Source organism: Sciurus vulgaris (genome assembly GCF_902686455.1).
Source record: "Sciurus vulgaris genome assembly, chromosome: X".
NCBI classification, from domain to species: domain Eukaryota; kingdom Metazoa; phylum Chordata; class Mammalia; order Rodentia; family Sciuridae; genus Sciurus; species Sciurus vulgaris.
The window spans coordinates 110,291,179-110,315,014 of NC_136471.1; the positions used below are offsets into that span (position 1 = coordinate 110,291,179).

A 23,836-nucleotide genomic window follows, 5' to 3' on the forward strand; every position below is an offset into this window, starting at 1 on the left:
ATCTCAAAACACAGTATGTTTTGACTACTTGATTAGTCCAACAATGTACCTTTGGAATAAAAGACCCTTATGCCCTTCTAGAGAAGTTTAACATTACATTAGAGATCATCACAGGGAGAAAAGTTTTATCTGTTCTTGGTGTGTCATTTCAGTATTAATCAGTTCTAAAGGATGTTAGTTTTTCCATATTTGATATAAAGTATGGAGGATTGAATAATCTGTAGTCTCAGGACTGGAGATGTAGCTCAGGGGTAGAGCCCTTGTCAAGCATGCACTGCCATAAAAGGAGGAGAAGGAGGCAGAAATCTCTAGTCTCTAATTACAGATCAAACAATCTCCGCTATTAATCCTAATGGTAAAATTTATTAAGTTATTAGGATCTACTATGTTTATACTTAATAGTTTATTATTCAACCAGGATGCCTTAAACTAAAATTGTGTCAATGAATATCAATTTTTTTTAAGGTTCTGGGAATCAACCTAAAAGTCACATACATGCTGTATAAGCATTCTGCCACTAGGCTATATCCCCAGCCCTTTTTATTATATTTTATTTTGAAATAGGATCTAGCTCAGTTGAAGATGTTGGTTTTGACCTTGTGATCTCCTGCCTTTCAGCCTCCCTAGTGGCTGAAATTACAGGTGTGCATCACTGCATCTAACTGAGTCTATTTTTTTAAGAAAAATATTTCGTGAAATGTTATTTTCTCAGTTTACTGTTTCAAATATAAATTATTGTGTGGACTTTTACTTGACATAAAGTACTTGCACAAAATTTTTGTCTTTGCAGCAGTAAATTTGACACAAAATGACAATGCATAAATTGCTTAGAATTTAAAACAATAAAAATAACATTAGAAAACTATTAGTGCCCTGAGTTGATTATTATTAAGAAATGAATGACTCTCATAATGATGTAAAGCTTTATTTATCCCTGCAAGTACATATTTGAGAATTGATATTTATTTTTAACCATTTGGTACTTAGTCATATCATTAAAGGAAAATGAAAGGAATACTAAGAAATCATGCTTTACTAGCATGACAGAATACAGCAAAAACATAGAGCAGGAATTTATGTTTTAAGTAAATAAATTAGAAACATTAATGATTAAGGGATCATGTATTCCTTGACTGAGAAAAAAATTGCATCTTGAATTTCAAGGTATCTTCAACAACAGCACTTTTATTTAATAAAAGCAAAGGCAACAAAGCATATTTTATTGTCTTTATATAAAAGGGGAACCTTTCTAATTTAAACATCATCAGAATTCACCTAGTTGTATGTGGCTTAGTTCAATATGTTACATTTTTGTAGTAGATAACTCGTGCTGCCGTAACAAAATAGAGTAGACTGGATGGCTTAAAAATAGAAATTTATTTCTCTAAGTTCTGAAGACTGGGAGTCCAAGATCAAGGTGCTACATTCAGTTCCAGATGAGAACTTTTATTTGCTTGCATATGGCTACCTTTTTACTGTGTCTTTGCCTCCCGAAAAGAAAAATCACTCTCTCCTTCTTATAATACCACCATCCTCTCAGAACCCCATATTTATGTCCTCATTTAATCTTATTCTCCAAAGAGCAGATATAGTGACTCAATTCAGTATTATGGGGATTAAGGTTTTAAAATATGGATTTGGGGGCACACAATTCAGTTCATAGCACATTTCTTACAATAACCAATTGCTATTTTGCACATGGTCTTACCCACAGGTATCCAGGAAAGTCCATGGCGGGGGTGGGGTGTAACTATGATAATGAGATTAAAATCATATGCTGAAGATTTAAAGGCAAAATAAGTATAACAGCTTATTGTAATTGTTCAATGAATAAAATAGAATCGTTTCTTATGTCTAAATCTAATTAATTTTATTGAGAAATATTAAACCTTACACTCTTGTAATAATAACTATAATCCATTTTCTGGTTCTCTATGCTTTGATTTTTATGGAAATATAAATGAATAACAGTACTTATTTCATCTCCAATATATATTTGTAAGTTATAAAACAATGCTGGAACATTTTACTGCAGGTGGCACTCTTTTAAATGTATCTATTCTCCACATGCATAAAAAAATATAAAACTCAATTTTCCTTAAGGTGGCAGTGTCTCCTGATTTTTCAAAACCTATTTAGCTAGATATAAACAAAATAAAATAAATAGAAATCAATAATGCATTAGCTCTGGGAAGATAGAATTTCTTTGAAATATTGAATCTAGAATCATTTTCTACCAATAGCATTTAGAAAAATAACTATGCATAGAAATACATCTTAAGGTGTATTTTTTCCTCCCCTACACAAATAAAATCCTTGCAGTCAAAAGGGCAGATATTCTTACTTCCTTTAAAGGAAATCTGGAAGGGAAAAATCAGTTTAAAAATTGAATTTGCAGCCTCAACAACTAAATATATTTTTAATGTATACATACCTCTTGCAAAGGAATTAATAAACTTTTTTTGACTATTTTCAATTTATATTTGAGTTTCAGGATGTTTATTTTTATTTTAGCATTTTAAATGCTTTATGCATATCTTTCTGTTTTTTAATGTTGTGGGTACATTCTTATTTGGGTTGTATGTATGCAGTTGTATGTTTGTCTTTGAATCAGTGCTACCTATTACATCTAGGGCATGTTGTTCAACTGGCATTTGTAGTGGTGGTGGTGTTATTGTTTTAACTAATTTCCTTATAGGTCCAAATTATTTGAAATCTACTTTTAAGATCTCTTAGTAACAAAGCGAAGTATTTTCAAGGTTTTCTTTACCAGCAAATAGTAAAATTAATGCAAATAAAACATTTGCCATGTACCTTCAGGTACCAGTTTCATTGAGCCATCCCAGAATGGAAGTAAAGAAGCAATTTAAGTATTGCAGTATGTCAATCTATTTCACACTATTGTATGTTTTTACCCTCAGCATAACCCTATATGCCAAACAATACAATTCCACTTGATGGATGTGAAAACAAGGAAATGAGGTATCCTGCCTAAGATCACAGACAGGTTAAAATTACACTGTGCATCATAGAGTCTAAAGTGCTTATACTCTATCATGCTGCCTCTACCGAGTCAAATATTTACAAATCTAAGACTCAGTTTCCCAGCCTCCATGAAGAATATGTTTTTTTTTCCATATAGTTAAAGCAGAGAACAATCAAAACAGAAACAAACTTTAATTTTTCACTGTTTATATTTCCTGACTTGCAATGAATACTTTTGGGGTTTTCATTCATTGCTTTATTTAACATATACAATACACTTAGTGTGACATGTTTCTTAGTTCAAATAAGTGTATGGAGTGTAGCAGAGTAACCTAAAGAGACATGAGTGGAGAGAACATACCTTTAAGTAGTTGCAATTTATCTGGTTTTGCTAATGAGTTGACTACTAGTAGCTTAGGAAGAAATCCTGGGCTTCTTATTAAATCACCCAACAAACTTAAAAAATTCAGGAACATTCAGGGAACATAGTGGAGAATTTGTTCATTCCCTATGTGAGAATGTGGAAAAATTTATTTTTAGGGGGTTTTGGTTTTAAATGTTGAATAGAGGAGCAGAAGATTAAGACATGATTTTCTTTATTGATGAGAGTGAAAATTTTGTTTTCTCATTCCTGTTTGCCCCTATTTGATGGTAATTATGTTTAAGGAGGAAATGACCTAACCTTGATGGTGGTTTGTTACAAAAGCAAGACACTTTAAAACTGCACCGATGATGAAATTGATAATTCTGTCATACAAATACTTTTGCCTTTTGAGAGGAATACTATTTCTCCATTTTGATACCTTACTTGCAAGAACAGGCCTCATTTATATATAGAAGATTGTAAACCTGCTTGCCTATCTCTTTGACAAATGACTAGGTTTTCTACAAGAAATGGGACATATTTCAGTTTGACTTATATCATTCCATTTATTACAAATTTTGGCCATAAATTATTTTTATTCATATTAAAGACAAACTTGTATGGTTTTTTTCCCTACTATGACAGCAGATATAAGATACTATCTTTTGGACAAGAAATCTTATCTGCTCAAGGCTGTTTTTATTTACTATTAATGTTCAGAATACATTATTTTTCTAAAAAAATTTTAAGACACGAAAGAAAAATTATTAATTTAAAATGACAGAAATATGAAGTTTCCAATTAAGTAGTTATAACTAAACATGAGTTGGAAAGTAAACCATGTTATATTTTATTATCTTTCATTTCAGGTAACAGAAAGAAAGCAGCAGTTGGAGAAATGCTTGAAGTTGTCCCGTAAGATGAGGAAGGAAATGAATGTCTTGACAGAATGGCTGGCAGCTACAGATCTGGAATTGACAAAGAGATCAGCAGTTGAAGGAATGCCTAGTAATTTGGATTCTGAAGTTGCCTGGGGGAAGGTAAAACACATATCACTGCAGGTTATATTTAACATATGAAAACACATAGTAATATGATTTTATAAGAAAGTATTAATGTGAAAAAATAATAGAATTACAAACATTGTCTTGCTTAATTTTCCCTCTTATCAAAAATTACACAGTAGTTTTCACTCTGCATATTTCAAGACTGTGATAAAACCAGTGGTAAATTTTAGCAAAATTCTCCTCAAAGTTTATTTGGAATTAAATTGGTTATAAGTAAGTCCTTAGGAAAAAAAATATATATCATTAGTCAGATAGTTCAGAAATATGACTTTACATTTTACTAGCATAGCTGAGACCAGACTGCCCAGGTGAATCTCACAACCTTGAAGTGGAAAAGGACATAGTGACTGTGGACAGTTGGTCTGAACAGGACTTGAAAGATCAGCAAATTTTCAAGGTCATAATAAAAAAATCTATAGGGATTTGTGTCATTTCCATCACCAAAAGGCATGGTGCATCCTTTCACTCTCAACTGGTAAATTCTTACTATTTCTCTGACAGCCAATCAGACATTTATTGCTGTCTAGAATTTAAGGTACTGGCACTCATAGTTGAATGTTTGTTTTTTTCCAGATGATTCTACTTGAAAGTGTGCTGATATAAAGGGAATTGTTCATATTAATACCATGTTTCCCATCTCAAACTTTGCCAAGATATTGGAATATTTAGATAAAAAAGTAAATTTATAATAGAATAAAAACCCTCTTGATTTTTAAAAATTAACATACATATGCATGCATTGACTAGCTTTTTAAGAGATCTGTGTTTTATTTTCAGTTCAGTGTGTCTATCAAGATTATCCACAGTTGGGAAATTTTAAGTGCATATAATGACTTACAATCATACTAAAACTCAACTTGAAAACTGTAGTTATTTATTTAAGTTTAGAGGATAATGAGTGATAAAAGTTTAATACATAAAATTTTCAAATAAGTAGTAGTGAATAAAATTCATTTTCTTCCCATTCAAAATAGGTCTAGTGCTAGAGATAAGATTTTGAGTTATGGTTATTAGTTTAGGAGCATATATTGTGTGAGATTATTACAATAAGAAGGATACAAGAGTGCAGATTAATAATTACATTGGCCTTATTATCCCCTTACCTTTTAAACGTATCACATTTCTATTTGATTTATTTGGTTATTTAGATTAAGTCAATAATTACATGTTTAGTTATAGTTTAGCTACTACAAGAAATAGACCAACAACATAGTCACTCAAAGAAGATTGAGGTGTATTTGTATCTAAGGTAAGGTCAGTAGTTCAGAGTAAAGGAAGTAGTTTTGCTATAGGAAGTCATTCCAAGATTTGGGTCCTTTTTACTCTATCATTTTGCAGTCTTCTATGTACTTTGACTCACAGGGTGTAAGGCTTGCTCACCACTGTCACACCTTAGCTTCAAACCGCCACAGTGGAGATAAAGAAGTGGATGATAAGCATTTCTCTCTACATTATAAAAGCTGTACACATATTTCTCCTCTTACCTCATTTGCCAAATCTTAGGTAACCCTATATATCCATCAGGAGGGTGACAAAATATGGTCTCTAGCTGAATGGCTATATGTCCTGCTGAAATGATATTGCATTAAAATAATGAGAAAATGCATTCTGGGATACAGTTATTTTGGTCTGAGTGGTATCATCCTTGCCATTTATATCAATAGTTAAATAAAGGCAGAAAAAGGTTTTATGAGCTGTCTCTTTATTTAAAAGAAAACATGTGACCTACAAACAACGACAGTTCTTAGCATAAGTACCCTTAAAAAACCAAATACAAAAAAATGCAAAATATCCATGATCCATCAAAGTATGAAATATAGTAAAACATGCATGGAACAAGCAATAGTACATTTCAGGAATAAGTGAAAATCATCCAAACTTCATTTTATGGTTGCTTAAACAAAGTACTAAGGCTAGTGGTTTAAACAATAGAAATTTATTTTTTTACAGTTCTGGAGGCTGGAAGTTCAGGAACAAGGTGTCAATGGGATTGGTTTCTTTTGAAGCCTCTCTCCTTAGCTTATAGATGGCCATCTTGGTCTTCACATACTCTTTCTTCCATACATGTCTGTGTCCCAAATTTCTCTTATGGGACAATAATTTTACTGGATTAGGCATCATCTTGATCTCATTGTAACACTCTTACCTCCTTAAATGCCGTTTTCCAAATGGCTTAGCATTCTTAAGCACTGCCAATCCAGACATCTTGAGTTTTGGGGGCTAGAATTCAGCACATAACAATGGAGTAGCTCTATAAATATAATGTGGAATGTGATTATAATGTTGTGTAAAGGAGAAGTGATTGGTAAGAAGAAAATTGGGAAAAATCTGATTATAATTTACGAGCAGGTTAAGAGAAAATTTAAAAGTATGCCACAAATTAGTTCTATATTTCAGAAGCCCCAGGAAGTCACTGACTAAGTTACCTAAGGAGATAGTTTTATAGTGAAGTTACAACTTCACCATAAAATCATTAAAATAAAAGGGAATATCTTCTGCAAATATTTCTAGACTATCCTTGTCATATAGCAGCTTGAGTGGTCTGAAGATGTATGCAGTTAAGTTTATTCTCATTTCACATGATTTCTTTTTAGAAGGGGAATTAGATTCAAGCTGCAATTCTTACCTATTTCAAAAGATAAATGTCAGATTTTTTTTAAAAAAATAAACTGAGCAAGCATTTAAATTCAACATATTAAATATATTTGCCAATCATTCCAAGTACTTATGAGTGGAGAAAATTTGAATATGTATAGTCAGCTTAGTTTTAAACTCCTTTATTTATTTCTACTGAATTTCTCTCAGTTCTGTTCATCCAATGATATATTCTTTTATGTATGAAAAATATTTGAATGTATTTTCGTACAAATGAAAATTTCAATTACTCATAAAGTGACTGTTTTACCTTAAGTTTATCTAAACAATTTCCAGGGTATTGACTGCAACATATGTTTTCAGTTTTATTTTACAGTATTTTAATTATAGTTATTGTATATATAATTCCAAAAAAATCTTGCAGGGCCTGAAGAGATAAATAGTACAACTGGACAAGCATAAATAAATTAGAAAACTAGGGAAAATTAAAGTAGAAAGATAAAGAAATATTTGCAAAGAAATATATTCAAAATATCTCATGGGTGGTGAAATGGGTAGGGAAAAATAAAGCCATGAATTTTGCAGACAAAACTAAGAACTATACCTATTTATGAGACTCAAAGTTCCCAACTTATCAATAGTCATAACTATTTCTAGGACTTAGATTTGGTAGTAAAAAAAAAAAGGATTATAAATGATAGTATCTTCATTAATATTATTGTTTATATTGCCTTATTTTCTACCAGCATGCCTGCACACAAAACAAAAAGTGCCAAAGTACCATTCAAAAAATAATTTTGTGAGAAGACAAAATGTTAGAGCTCAAGCCTAGAATGTCCATTTTTTTTCTAAAGAAGTAGATGATCAGCAATCTTTCCCACAAATATTATTTCTAACATGTAAGCTTTTAAATAGAATTAGGCAGCTAAATTGGCACTGTGCACCTTCAGAGCAGTTATGCTAGCATGGATATGAGTTACTTACAACTGATAAGGAAACAAATACTTACTGAAGGGAACCTTTTCTTTTACTGACCAACCAGATTACCTGTGTTCTTTCTGAATTTGACATAGTCTAATGGATCAATTTACCATTCCACTTTTAATGCTGTCACTTTAGAAAAAAACTCACTTTAAAAAAAGCCTTAAACTCTGAAAGGTATATCACAAAATTCAAGCTTCTTGAAAAATATAGTAAAATTGAAAGCACCTTAAATGATGCAATGTGATACCATTTACAAAAGGTATGTAAAACTATGTAAAAGAGATGTTACACATTATTTAGTAATACATTTATTATATAGTAAAAAAGGAAGATATGAATGAGAATTAACAACAATGAATACAGAATAATACCTATATCTGTGAGAACAGTGAATATGACTGTTCATAGGAAACAAACATATGTAATATATTTTCCTTGAAATGGGTTATGAGTATAGAAGTGATGATTTTAATTTCTGTATTTTCTATTTCTAATATCATATATAGGAATCTAAGAAAACAAAACATACAAAAATGCCAAATGATTGGAATTTTTTTCTTTGAAAACCCCATAACCAGGTTCTATGACATAAATCTTAACAATTAAGAAACATCTACTATATTAGTAAGATTCACTTTACTATAGTGAAGTACCTGAGCCAGCTATCCTGGAAAAAGAGGTTTATTCTGACTTACCAGTTTTGCAGTTTCTAGTCCTAGATTGGGTAGCCTCATCATTTTGGGTCTCTTGTGAAGGCAGCACATCATGGCAGAAACTCATAGCAAAGCATACTGCTTACATAATTATCTAGGAAGAAAAGAGACTGAGAAGAGCAACAGAGTCCCATAATCCCTTTTGAGGATATACTCTAGTGACCTAATGATCTCCCATGAGGCTCTATATACTGAAGGTTCTGCTCTCTCCCAGTAGCATTACCCTGGGAGCCAAAACTTTAATTCATTGGACCTGTGGGAGCAACTACCCATATTCAAACCATAGCATCTATGTGTTAGAAATTACTGGCTTCAAGAGAATATGCCTAGCATTCCTCAGGCTTAGCTAAGTATCAGTCAAAGATACTCCTGCTGAGTAAGCAACAAGACAGGAACCTAGCAGATCACCTTTACCTAAGCCAGTGAAGAACATTGTTTTTTTCAGTTTTTAGTGAGGGTGTGGGTATTGATTTTCTGTAACTCATTAACTACATTACAGTAGGGTTGACTGATTCTCATTCACTATTTCCTGGTGAAACTAGAGTCACAGAAATGAGGGGCACAAAATGAGAGTTGAGGATTTGCATCAAACTGGAGCCAAAGGAAACATGGGAGTGGTTAGTTTGTGTGATAGAAGTGCAGGTACTGCAGTCCTTATAATGCTACTACTCAGAGGAAATCAGTATCAGAGGAAAGATGTGCAAGTCACCAGATGTGAAGTAACATCAAGTCTATGACCCTCTGAAGATGATGTTGTTTCCCTTATTGTAAATATGTAGCAAAATGCTCAATATCCCTCTGAATATTGAATATTTTCTTAGAGCATCCAAGGTTAGCAGTAGAGTAGGCATTCACTTTTTCTAAGGATGTAGCAATCATATGTGTCTAGGCTACTTATGATGAGGAGTAATGTTACTATGGGAACCATTATAAGATCTGGTTTACTAGTGACTATCTCAATTCTAGCCAACCTTTTGAGTTTCCTTAAAGGCAAGAATTCTTCAGAGACTCACTCATCAAGATTAAGGTAAATCAAATAGAGTTGATGAACTCTAGCAGAGATGTCCAAACTGTAACCAAAAGACTCATTCCATTTTGCTGCCTGTTTTTTTTTTTACAGCTCACTTGCTAACAATTGCTTTTCATATGTAAATAGTTGGGAGAAATAAAAAAGAGAATGCTTCATGATACATAAAAATTATATGAAATCCAAACATCAGTATTCATAGAATTTTGGAAAATAATCATACCTGTTTGTTTACTTACTGTGACTGCTCTTATACTACAACAGCACAATTGAGTTGTTAAGATGGTAATGGCACAGCCCACAAAACGTAGAACAAGTGCAGGATGGTTTTTGACAGAAATAGCATGCCAACTGAAATGGAAGAAAGCTAATGAATGTAAAAATAATTCCATATGCCTGATCCTAGACTTTGCCCTATCTCAATCTTGGAAGGGTATCAGGAAGTTGACATTACTAGGATTCTAGGATTGGTGTGTTGTAGGAGTTGTCTTTCCTAAGCATAATCTTACATCTAAGTTTTCTCCCTACTCAAAATTCAGTAGTCATACATTCAGAACCAAAAATGTTAGAGCAAACACATAGTCTTTGCTTAAAATACTGGGTGATACATGAAATAACTTCAGATATTTAAAGTTGCCATCTACTTGGAGCAAACTCTAAACCTGAAAATATCATAGATGTTACATAAGATACTTAATGATCCCACAAGAAGGAATGGGAGAACTTACAGAAGTAGCTAGGATGGGTGCAGGGTTGATTAATTGGAAGGACATCTGTAAGCAAGAAAACTATCTTGTCTTGTTCCACCCTGTAACCATGCTCCCAAATTATAATTCTATAAAAAGAAATGAATAAATTTAAAATTTTTTAGTTTTTTAAATTTTTGCAGTCTGCATTTTGATTCATTGTACACAAATGGGGTACATCTTTTCATTTCTATGGTTGTACACAATGTAGATTCATACCATTCATGTAATCATACATGTACATAGGGTAATGATGTCTGTTTCATTCATTTAAAATTTTTTATTTTTTTTAGAAAGGAAGAGGAAAGCATAATGGGAAGAAGACATTTTAGAATAATAATAGAAAGGAGAAAAATTTGATAATGAGAATTTTAAAGTTAAACTACTAATACTGTTTTGAAATTCCTGAAGTGAAATATTCCTTTCTCCCGTTTTTACAGTTCAGTCTGCTTTGTTCAGAATAGCGTTAAAGAGGGAAAAATTAATACTAAGATGATGAAAGAATGGATTATTCCTAGCTGCATGGCCTGGAGAATAAAGATGGTATAAGGGAATTGTAACAGATATTTTTTTATGCCATAAATTATCAGGCACTTTTGCCTTTCATACCTCACAACTCTATTAATGGAGTTTGCCAGACTGAGGTCAGAGACATTGATGTCAATAGAGTAGAATTGATGAAAGGAAATGGAAAGGCAACATAGGGGAGATTCAAGCACCTGTGCCAGACTGCACAGGATCCTTGAGCTATCATAAACTCTATCCTCTTGAACAATTGCATAGGTATTAACAATTCACTGGACAAGAGAACAGGGGAAATGTCTGGTTTTTTAAAATATTTTTAAAATTATAAATGGACACAACACCTTTATTTATTTTTAATGTGCTGAGGATCAAAACCAGTGCTTCACACATGCTAGGCAAGTACTCTACCACTGAGCCACAACCCCAGACAAAATGTCTGTTTTGATCACTGGTGTTTCCTATGTACATTTTATAGCATCTAACACATGTTCATTAAATAGCTGTTTAAAAAAGTTGTAATTTAAGATGAAAATTAAAAATACAATGAACAGTTCTAGAGAGAAGAGGAAAATGCTAATGTGCATATAAAATTATTCATATTTTTGAACAAATGGAAACATGAACAGCCATCTGATCAAATGTTCCTGTTTTGTAGATGAGAAAATCGAATTCCTGGTACATAACAAAACCACAACCAGAATTCAATACTGTCTCTGATTCCAAAGCCTTTTTATAGTATACTAAATTATCATTAGAAATATTATTTTCTAGTAATTGTTAAGACACTCAAACTCTAAAATAATATAAAAGGTATCCAGAAAAGGACCATGAATGAATTCAATGTGCACAAAATATAAGCCCATGTTAAAATAATAAAATGAAAAATATTTACATTTATCACTTATTACATTGTTTTCTTTCCCCAATAATATGATTTTAGATCTCAAATTGTATTTTAATATCTTAAATTAACTCTGATTAGTTGGATATAAGTAAATCAATTCTGACTATCCCATTAATAGCCCAAATTGCTTAACATACAAATTGAGCATGAAAATACAGCCATAAGAAAGCAAATATGTGATTAAATAAAAGTTTATTTCTCTAACGACCATTATGTTTGGAAAACATAAGCTACAGCAAAGTTTAATCTATATAATTTTCTGATTTAACCACTAACATATTTCAGCTATTTCTAATTTAGTTTCATTAATCAAATATTTCATATCAGTTGAGTAATTCAGCTCCATTAAACCTCATGTATATATATGACTGCATGACCAATGTTATCCTAAAATATATAAAATCAGAAAAATGAGATTACACTCCATTTATGTATGATCTATCAAAATGTATGAATGCATTCTGTCATGTATAACAAGTTGGAACAAATAATTAATTTAAAAAAAATTTAAAAACCCTTCACTATCCATGATGCCATCTAAAAATTAAAATGGTCAAATACAATTCCCTAGAAACATTTTTTGGGGCTATAATAAACTAAACCTACCAGGTTTTGGATAATTCACATCTACCATTTTTTATAAACCGAGCAATATAGTTTATTAACAGTAGTCTCAATGTACCAAGGTTGCCTGAGAGAAGTACACACAGGACATGTTTAAGTTAATTCAGAGTATTAAATAATACAAAATATTTTATGTCTAAATTGCCACTTATATAAAAAGTTATTGTGCTTTTCACATTTATTTCAGAGGGAATTTTTATAATATTCAACATGAACAAGAACAATTAATAGTTTCCTCCATTACCTATATGCTGCCAATTTGCTTCTAAAGTTTACTTACTATCACCCAATAAATCCTTATGACAGACTATGTCCTTCTGTTTGCCACTGGCTCTCAACATTGGCCACATGCTGAAATCACCTGGGAAACTTGGAAAACATCAATTACTGGAGTCCACCTCCAGAGATTCTGATTTAATTGGTCTGTCAGAGAGTAGCCAATGACTAATAATATCTAGCAAAGTTGAGAACCACTTGATAATGTCATAAAAGCAAGATCCATGAATTTCAAGTAGTCTGATGGGATCTCCATTCAATTCAGTCAGCCATGTTTTGTATTAAAAAAAGAATCAGCTTTCACCATTTCTGGTTTCTACTCCTAGATTATCTGGATAATTGCTCCAACTCATCACTTCTCTTAGTTATAAAAGCATGAGAACTATTACTTATTTTTAAAGTCTGTTACACTATCATTCTCATGAAAAATTGCATATCTTTTTTTTAAAGAGAGCACAGTAATTTATCTGTGAAGTGAAATAACACTAGCAGATCATTAACTTGGTACAATGAATGCATCAAGCAGCTGTTACTTAGAAAATAGAACATCTGTTAAATGCCATTGAAGTCACTATTCACTGTCATTATAGTTATAACCATAATTTCTGTTCTGCACATTCTGCTTTCATGAAATTTTTAATAGACAATACATTATTAATAAAAAGTCAATACACATTGCTATAAAATCCACTATTTAATGTTTTATATTCTTCTTTAATCTATCATTATATTATTCCATCACATTAGCCTAATAGTAAAATATGTCTTAAACCTCGAGCCATAATAGAATAAAACAAGAGCTTGAAAAGGCAATTAATATCAAATTTTATCACATTTAATACATATTAGTTTGTATGATACAATGGTAATTTGAATCCAACTGTTTAGGATCCAAACATACACAGACAACACTGTAAAGGTAAATTGTATGTTTCATTTCAAATTCAAAAAACTTTAACGAATACACATCTTGGAATTGCGCTCATATGGTAATTTGTTATCTGTCTTCCTTTGAACATATTTGTGCAGTTAAAAGATAAAAGAACTCTTCCATTTCTAATACACCAGAAGTGGTATAATATTTACATAGACCAACTATGTGTAGAATTTACTTGGGTTAGGGGGATGTCTTAAGATATCATTTATGAGCGTGTTAGTTAATCCTTCATCCATATTAAAGTAAACACGCAAGAGATAAAGAGCTAAAAATCCCACAAGAATCTAGAGTGTTTTAGGAAAGGGAGAGAGAGATAAGGAAATGGTGTTAAGTCTCATATAGAACTGCATGTAGGGCCAAGTTAGATACAATTTATGGGATTGGAGACCTGTAACAAGTTTAAAAAGAGGGAGTAGAAATATCACAGCAGTTATGTAAGATACCCTAAGACCATACATTCTTGGGATACTCCCCAAAACTGGGGGAAAGTGTTGGAAAACTTAATAAAATGTTAGATGAATATGAAAGTGACTGAAGCCCAAGTAAATTATGTTTTCTATCCCTGGGTAAAATATCTCTGCATGTGTTTGTATGGGCACAGATATCTATTCTAGTACTTTTATAGTTCTTGAGTAAAGTTTAAGAAAAAATTGCAATCATGTGATGGTATGATCAGATATCATCAGAGCAGGTGTTTCTCATCCTCCTACTACATCAGTGAAGTGAGTTGATAGGTTAATGGCTGAATCCTAAACCTAGTACCTCACTTAAAATTTCAACAATTAATTTATAGATATGAGGAGTCAATCAGAATGTACTTTTCATAATTCCATAAACACAGAGAATGTTTACATATGAAGAAATTAGGTAGCATTTAAAAATTATCACAGTTAGAACATAGATAGCAAATTTGTTTATTTGAAATCAGGAAAGTTAGTAATTTATAATATTCTGAAACTATCGCTATCATAAATACATGAAAATAAAAGCATGTTAGACTTTGTTGCAGTTTATATTTAAAGTTATATTCTCCTCATGTCAGACATTTCTCCAATGTCATAAAAACCCTTAGTGTCAGGTATATAGTTCACATTTAGCTGTTCTTGTATCTCTAATAGTGAACCTATACCACCTCATATCAAAATAAAACATACTATATACAGTATTGCTTTTTTTTCAGACTTAAAATCCATCCTAGGAGCTGCATGAGAAAAAAAAATGAAGGGCTAGAGCTATAACTTAGTCAACTTAGCTATTGAATTTATCATTTCTCCTTGAGAAAGGTAGACCTTTAATAACCCACTCCACACGTCACTTCACAAGGCAAGAGAAGAAATTCAGTGCACTGAGAATTGGATTCTTTGGAAGATGAGGAATTGCCAGAAATGATTAGTTCCTTCTCTCTATCTGACTAGCTCCCTTAGAGTGGAATGAATAAGGATATAAAGAGAATGGCCAAAATGATGGCTTTAGTTTATTTCCTCATCCATCAGTAGTCACAGACATTCTTCTGTTATGGGAACATATTAGAGCAAGAAAAAATGGTTTTTCAATAGCCTCATAAAATGTATGCCTTTAGTTTTCAGTAAGGGTCCAATGATATTCCCCTTTTAGTGGCCTTCTATTTTAATCTTCATACCTTCTAATCACTTTTCACTTTGTCTTTAGTCCAAACTATCCAGTCCTCCAGCTTCATGTGTCACCTTTCGCTTGTAGCCATTCATGGTTCTCCCAACCACTCACATTTTTTCCAAAACTAGGTCTTTTCTAGTATGATATCAGATAATTTTATTGCATTTCAGCTTTTCTCTGCAGCCACACTTTAGGCATGATTACAGCAGGGCATGCAAAGATTATTTCCCTTTCTATGGTAGTGAATAGCATAGCAAAAAATGAATATTAGGCCTATTGTGTACATGAACTAAGTGAATTTTTTAGTAAGACCCTACAGAAAGTAAGATTAGTATATCATTTGAAGTCTAAGATGTTATTTGTTTAGTTACCCCTTTGAGTGAAAACCCTTTTGAAGGGGAAAATAAACCCATCGAATGAACACAATGTGTTTCCCTAACCCCATGTAACACTTATACAAATGATTAAATACTGTTTATTTTATGAATATCAATATAAAGGTTTAACTATAAGTCCATATTTTAGAATCAGAATAAAAATTTTCTATGAATCACCTTTAACAATAAGCAGTTATGAACAACCATTATGATCACTGCTTTTTTCAAACGTCACTATGATAATAACTTTAACAAAATTTAGTGTGTTATCCTGTGATTTTTGAGAAACCTAACAAGTAATTAGTCCACATTTTCTATTTTATTATTCCCATTAACTGAATGAACTATGATTGGACACTAAAAATTTTCTTTTGAAAATAAGCCCAAAGATTTTTGGGTAAAAGTGTGATACATAATAGTTACTTTGATCTAGGACCTAGTTACAATATTTCCTAAATTCAAAATTATGATTTCTTCTGAGGTTTAGAAAATTTTATTGCCTTTAATTACATTGCCTGGCATGTAAGAAACAAAGATACATATAAAATTATTTTATATTAAGGCTAAAACATAAGGTAATCTTTATGAAGACATTTTAAGAGATAATTAGTAATCCTAATATAAATTAAATTGGAAATTTTTGAGGTGTTTTTTGGCAAGGAAATCAACTGGAGTGACAAACCATTAGTGTGGTATACAGGAAATAAAGAAAGCTCATTTACTTGTATTTTCTTGACCCAACTGTACTCAAAAGTTTTTTAAAGATAGGGAGTTACCTTCTCTTTCATTTTATCCACAGTGCCTAGAACACTGGCCAATATCTGTGATTGTAGAGGTTGGATATTAACCAAGGAAAAGGAAAAGGATTTAAAAAGGCTGAAATCTAGTCCAGGTCTACTCAAAAGTAATGTTTTGGAGGGACCGTATTCTCCTCAATTGGGTACTTTCTATAATTTTTCAAAATACATTGAGCAGTATCACTTACAACACTGCTACAATAGTAACTGGCTTGTAATAGGAGTATAATAAACATTTATGATTGACATATGAACACATTACTTTAGGAAATGCTAAACTTACTCGTACAACTAATGACACCTACATTGCAGAGAACTCTTGTAACATGTAAGTCGATTTGGGGTTAATTGCCTCAGTTTTGGGTATTTTTATATTAAAAGCACAAATGCAAAAGCATAATATAGAAGGCTAGCTCAGTGGTAGAGCACTTGCTTAGCACATGTGAGGCATTGGGTTTGATCCTCAGCACCACATAAAAATAAATAAATAAAATATTGTGTCCCTCTACAACTAAAAATAATTAAAATATCATTAATATAGACTTGAAACAGTTATCCTTTCCTGTATAAAAATTTTAATTCCATCTTTTTATCTCATTTATACCTTCCTGCTTACCTGCTTATTGATGGCAAGGGCAAGAACAAAAATGAAAAAAATCCTCAATGATATGAGTAAACCAGGAGGACCTGATGGTTTGGAAAAACAACAGTCACAAGCACTATTTAGGTATATAATAAAGGTAGAAAAGCCATATTGGGAGCTTCTAGTAATAAGACATAAGATCTTGCTGGGTGTGGTGGTGTATGACTAATCCCAGCAACTCAGGAGGCTGAAGCAGGATGGTCCCATGTTCAGAACCAGCCTCAGGAACTTAGTGAGTTCCTAAGCAACTCAGCAAGACCCTGTTTCTAAATGAAATATAGATAGGGCTGGGAGTGTGGCTTGATAGTTAAGTATCCCTGGGTTCAATCCCCAGTACCAAAATAAAAATAAGATAAAGTAAAATCTGGATTTGTTTGTCAGAAAGATTACCTCTTTCTGTTTTACATGGACTACTTCTGTTGTTCTCTGTGCATACATTTAATTTGATTCTTTTCAGGTCGACTTCCTGTACTTTCTTATTATTTTTGTTACTGAGATTTTTGTCTTGCTTTGACTGGCTTTCTGTGATAAAGATATCAGCTTCATCTGCAAATGACTTTTCAGTTTACATTCTAATTGTAGTGGCTGTCTGTCAGTTAACCTTTTATGAGAAGAAATCTACTGTGTTCTGACTCAACTCCCTCTGCATGTCTAACATCTGGTTGTGTAGGTAGGCAATGGGAAAACTGAAGACAGAGGCAGGGAAGCTCAAGGTGGTTAGTCATGCCTCAGTTCAAGAAAGGGGCTGTGAGTAGGGGAAGCAGAAAATATTTGTCCTGGGATTCAGTTTTCTAACAACTCTGTTTTTTCATATTAAATGTGATTATTCTTAAGTTTTGTAAATAAAATCTTAGCACTTATGATTACAGTGCTTTCTTAGGGGATTTTAATCTAGAATATACAGGTAGAATTGAAGTTTGTGAACTTGCTTTGGAAAAAATCTTTATTCACATAATTGGAATTAAACATTTTTCCATTATAAATATGAACAATTCTCAGTAAAGCAATACTTGTGATTTTATCACCAATAGAAATGACAATTATATGTCATTTCCCAGTCATTGTATATACTTAAAAATATCAGTTATGCTTATTACTGTCTGAAAATATCTTAAAAATTATTATAGTAGGCCATGATAGTTAACATGTTAGGAGAGAAAATATGTACTACTTACTATATTACAAAATTTTAAAAAATCATGTACATTATGTTTCAGTACAAGTGATTTAACTTAAAATCCTGTTAATTTTATTCCTTTGAAAGCATTAGTATGAGAAGGGGGATAATCACCAGATGCCAAACAGGTTAGTGGCACCAAAAAGCCGAATGTCCTTGCTGCAGAAATGCAGTAGCACCATACCTGTTGAATTATCTCAAAGCAGATCCTTATTTATGGATGAGTGTTCAAATGACTGCCTTTATCCATTAAATAGAATTAAATAAAATATATTTAATTAGATGATGTGTATGTTAAATGTATAGTCATGATTAGATAAGAAATTAATGATGTTTATGTATAAATGTTTGCCTTATATCCCTAATAATTAAACTGCAATATATATGATGTGATTTTGTGGTTTGTAAGCACATTTGTTGTAGGTTTAAAAACTTAGTGTCTTACCGTATAAACCGTATATACACTCCCAACACAAATATTAAATGCTAATGCTACAATATGTTACTTAAAGCTTAGTGCTGTCCTTTTCACAGGCTACTCAGAAAGAGATTGAGAAGCAAAAGGTTCACTTGAAGAGTGTCACAGAGCTAGGAGAGGCCTTGAAAACGGTGTTGGGCAAGAAGGAGACCTTGGTAGAAGATAAACTGAGTCTTCTGAATAGTAACTGGATAGCTGTCACTTCCCGAGCAGAAGAGTGGTTAAATCTTTTGTTGGTAAGAGACTGGAAGCTTTTCCACCCATCTCTAACAAGAGAAAAAATTTTATGCAAGCATTCGGTTAATATTTGAAAATTCTACCTCTCCACAATCATGCTGGCTCCTAATTCTTTATATGTAGATCTCTATAACCATATTTTAACATATTTTTTGTCTTTCTGTGCTTTATTCTTTATGGAGATCTCACTTAAAAATTAATTTGAGTGATACTATATTATTGTTCTTTTTAGAATTGTAAAAAGTAGGACACATTCTTTAAGAATATTGTTTAACCAAATAATGTTACAATATATCTTTGTTCAATTAAGGAATACCAGAAACACATGGAAAACTTTGACCAGAACGTTGATCAGATCACAAAGTGGATTATTCAAGCTGATACACTTTTGGATGAATCTGAGAAAAAGAAACCCCAGCAAAAAGAAGACATACTTAAGGTAGCAAATAAAATATTGTGAAAACTAATTTTTAAACTGCACAACAGTTATGTCAATCATGTTTGTCCTAGAAGAAACCACGGACTTAATAAGAGTGAAGCAATCAGTCTTTCTCTCCTTCCTTCCTTCCCTCCTTAATTCATTCATTCTTTTGTGAATGGGAATTGACATCAAAAAGTTCTATAATCAGGATGTATGTCCAAATCCACTTTTCATCTAATCACACCCATTTTAAACTCTGGTTAGAAAGGAATTCCATGTTTTATTTTGTTACTGTATTACAAGCTCTTGTCTATTTTAATGGTAGTGCTATTATACTCTTGTGTCTAACACAAAGCACAGTTTCTCTCCATCATTCATAGAACTCATCTAAGTAAACACCTGACGTGCAATCATTTGGATATTTTATCTATGCCAAATCCCAATCTTTGTACACAGGTTGAGCATCACTGATCCAAATATCAAAATTCAAATTGCTCCAAAATCCAAAACTTTTGAGTACCATCATGATGTTACTAGTGGAAAATCCCGCACCATGAAACTGTTTCATGAACAAAAGTAGTTTAAAATTATATACAGTTACATTCAGATTGTGTGTATAGATATATATGAAACATAAATGAATTTGTGTTTAGACTTGAATCCCATCCCCAAGATAGCTTATTATATATGTAAGTATTTCAAAATTCAAAAAATATTTCACAAAATCCAAAATACTTCTAGTCCCAAGTACTTTGGATGAGGAATATTCAACCTTAAATTATTCATAACCTGTGATATAAAAACTGAATTTCTCATTTTTTAATGACATGTAAAGTAAACATAGCTTCAGGCTCCCTCTTTTTTGAACTACATTTTTTTGAAATTCTAATTCTTTTTTCTCAAGGGTAACTTCATCTTTCTTTTAACAAATGGTTCCTTTAAAAGGGTATGAGAGGTATAATGTACAAACATATCTTATAGATACTGCATTGACTTTGTTGGATGATAGCCCCTTTCTCAATTAAATAGGAAGAATTGAATTTTAAATCTCATTTACATTAATAATTCTTATTTTAGTTTTGCTGAGCTCTTCAATAATATTAGGTGCCTAGTGAGTTGCTACTTAAAGAACACTCATAAAACCAAAGGCTGAATGTCCTGTCTGATATGCAGATACTAACACACAATAGAGGGGTTGGGGATAGAAGTTCAATGGATTGGACAAAGGGGAATGAAGGGAAGGGTATGGGGTTGGGAATGGGAAAGACAGTAGAACGAATTGAATGTAACTTTCCAACATTCCTATATGAATACAGCATCAGTGAAAATCCATATCATGTACAACCAAAAGAATGATATTCTAATTAGAATAAGTCATACTCCATGTATATATACTATGTCAAGATACATTCTACTGTCATATATATCTAAAAAGAAAAAAAAATCATGATTTCTTTCTCTGCAATTCATTGTTTTTCCTTTTTATACCATGGATATTTCCCATAATTTGTGATTCCATTCTAATGAAAAACTCTAAATGCTTTTTAGGCTACCTCCAAAACATATTTACCCTATTATCTGGAACTTATTTTGATATATTTTCCATTATCCCTTGAAATGTAGTCAAGAATGTCACTTTATGATGAAATTCCTTCAAAAATTTTGAGATAATAAGAACTGAATTTTTTAACTTACATTCTCTGTGATCTCTTGGGTCAGGCAGAAAATTCCTCAATACCTCTATATATAACAGAATCCATATCTGTTAGAAAATCAGTTTTTTCACTGAGAGTCTATATAATAAACCAAGAGGAACTCCAAATGAGCAGGAAGAAATAGAAAAGTGTGATTCCCTGCTAAATACATGTTTAGGTTGTTCTACAAATATTAAATTTCGTCAATATAAGATAAGTAAGACTAAATATAAAGTAATATTTTTGTGTACAACATAAAGAAATCAGGAAAATAGCATTTGTCTTTCTCAGACTAAATAAAGTTTAAATTGACACGCATCAAACTTAATCAAAGATTGGGACCTGTTTTTCAGGCATCATAATATTTTCACCTTTATTCTACTTATTATGGAAGTTGACTTTTCCCCCTCCCTTTTCATTCTTTTGCATGTCTCTGTCTCTCTCTCTCTTTCTCTCTTTTTCTTTCTCTTTCTCTCTCTTTGTCTGACTCAACTTCCATTACTAACTTCAAGCCCTATTTCTTGCTCATGGAATATAGCGTTTAAAGGCTGAAATGAATGACATGCGCCCAAAGGTGGACTCCACACGTGATCAAGCAGCGAACTTGATGGCAAACCGTGGTGAACACTGCAGGAAACTAGTAGAGCCTAAAATCTCAGAGCTCAACCATCGATTTGCAGCCATTTCTCACAGAATTAAGACTGGAAAGGTAGGAAGATCTACTCCAAGGTGGAAAGTAGTGCTAAATGATCTCTTGCGAAGGTTGCGCAGTGCCCTGAAGGGGGCAAGCAACCCCCACAGCAAAATTTCCAAAAGGAAAATGAAGGCCAAATTGCATTTAAGGAAATTTTACCACTGACTCTCATGAGAGATAAATCAATCTCCCCACTCCCTTTTCTCCCTCTGTCTCTCATACTTTTTTTGCTGCCACAGCTATTCTAGAACTGCATTCTGCACTGGTTTACATATGTACTTTCAGGGGTCACCTACAGCAAAGTAGCAAATAGCATGCTGCAGGCAAAAGTAAAAAATACAAAAGCACAAAAGATTAAGAACACGCTACTGATATTGATATATTTTGCTAAATATAATATTGCTTATGTGTATTATAGATTGAATATCCAGAATGAGGCCTTGTACATCTCCTGCATGATCTAGGGTATTTGTACTTCTTATTGTGCACATCTGTGTATTAATGTGTTCTTGCTAGTTGCAAACACTGTGACAAACAGGCTACAATGAAATGCTCAAGCCATGAAGACAAAGAGTTACAAAGCTTATATATCCTAATTTTTGTAATTTTATATATTTATTTATATTTATTCTATTTAATGAAGAGCCAGGGGATATGGTACTTTTGCATGAAAACCTTTATATTTGTGTAACATTTAATGAAGATAAAAATCTTATGTTATGCAAAAATATATGAATATAGCATAAAATTTCAACTCCTTGAGGAATATTTCAAATGCAAGAAATCACTGCAAAATTGATATAATGTACTTTGACACATTTTTCAATATAGCATACAATTGCCTTCAAATATAAAGATATATATAAAATAAATGTATATATTTAGACATACAGGTAATCACTGGGAGTTTAAGTGAGAAAAAACCTTATTGAAATATTTGTGAGAAAATATGATACAAAATGCCAGGTAAGTAATGATTCTTAGAAAAATAGGAGAATGTATTCAAAAATTTATTTTCATAATTGTGGACACCCATTAAAATCTGGTTTCACAATTGCTGCAGTATCTAGGGTGTTACAGCAAGTTATCATGTTATATATAGTATATATTTGAAGATTTCAAAATACATGAAATCTGATATGAAGAATTCTAAATAGTTTATGCATGAGATATAGATACCATCAAAACTCACCTTGCCAAGCATATATATAGCCAATATCACTTGCAAAAATTCTGACAGATTCTGAAATTTTATTTTCAGTGTATAGTTAATTATTCTTTAATAATGTACTCTGCTACTTAGACAATTGCTTTTACTTCTAGAGATAGCAATGACTTAGATAATACCTCAGTAACCAAAAGACTTTTATTTCAACCATCTAAAAATGCTATTGCTTCATTACTGTTTTATTTTATTCCAATCATATATATGCAATTTCAGTAAATTATGAAGTTATAGAATATTTATGAGAAAATGTTATTATTTTGAGATAAATTATGTTATAAGATTATGACTTCCAGACACTATTGAAAAATGGGGCAAACTCATCCTCCACCATAGGTGACAAATGTAGCTTAGGCAAATTGGTGAGCAATACAAATTCTTGAGGTTTGTACTGTTTTGAACAAATTTGTATTAATTCAGAAAATCATGATTGAGATGAGCCACTCTGTGTACTTCTTTTATTTTCCCTTTCAGAGTAAAATATAGATATTTCACATCAGTATTTTCAATTAAATATTAATTTATTAAACAATTCCATATTTTCTTTTCAAAATATTCCTTTTTGTTTGAATTAGTAAAGATAACTTGGTGCAATAGTGATCCCATATTGAGATTCTAAAGAGATAATTATGCTTTACCATCAGGATGAAACAAACAAAAAAGCACAAAGCATATGATACTTTACTTATTTATTCATTGCATCAACAAATGATA

At 31.9% G+C, this 23,836-nt stretch overlaps 1 protein-coding gene across 5 annotated transcripts in view; it reads left to right on the plus strand.

Moving 5' to 3' along the window:
• Positions 1 to 23,836, plus strand: part of DMD (dystrophin) — a 2,089,750-nt gene that overhangs the window by 797,580 nt on the left and 1,268,334 nt on the right. For all 5 annotated transcript variants that reach the window (XM_079122792.1, XM_079122788.1, XM_079122791.1 and 2 more), the window contains 4 exons: positions 4,219 to 4,389; positions 18,908 to 19,087; positions 19,399 to 19,527; positions 21,742 to 21,912. In XM_079122792.1, coding sequence (XP_078978918.1) covers positions 4,219 to 4,389; positions 18,908 to 19,087; positions 19,399 to 19,527; positions 21,742 to 21,912 — 651 coding nt within the window. The remainder of the gene's footprint in view (positions 1 to 4,218; positions 4,390 to 18,907; positions 19,088 to 19,398; positions 19,528 to 21,741; positions 21,913 to 23,836) is intronic.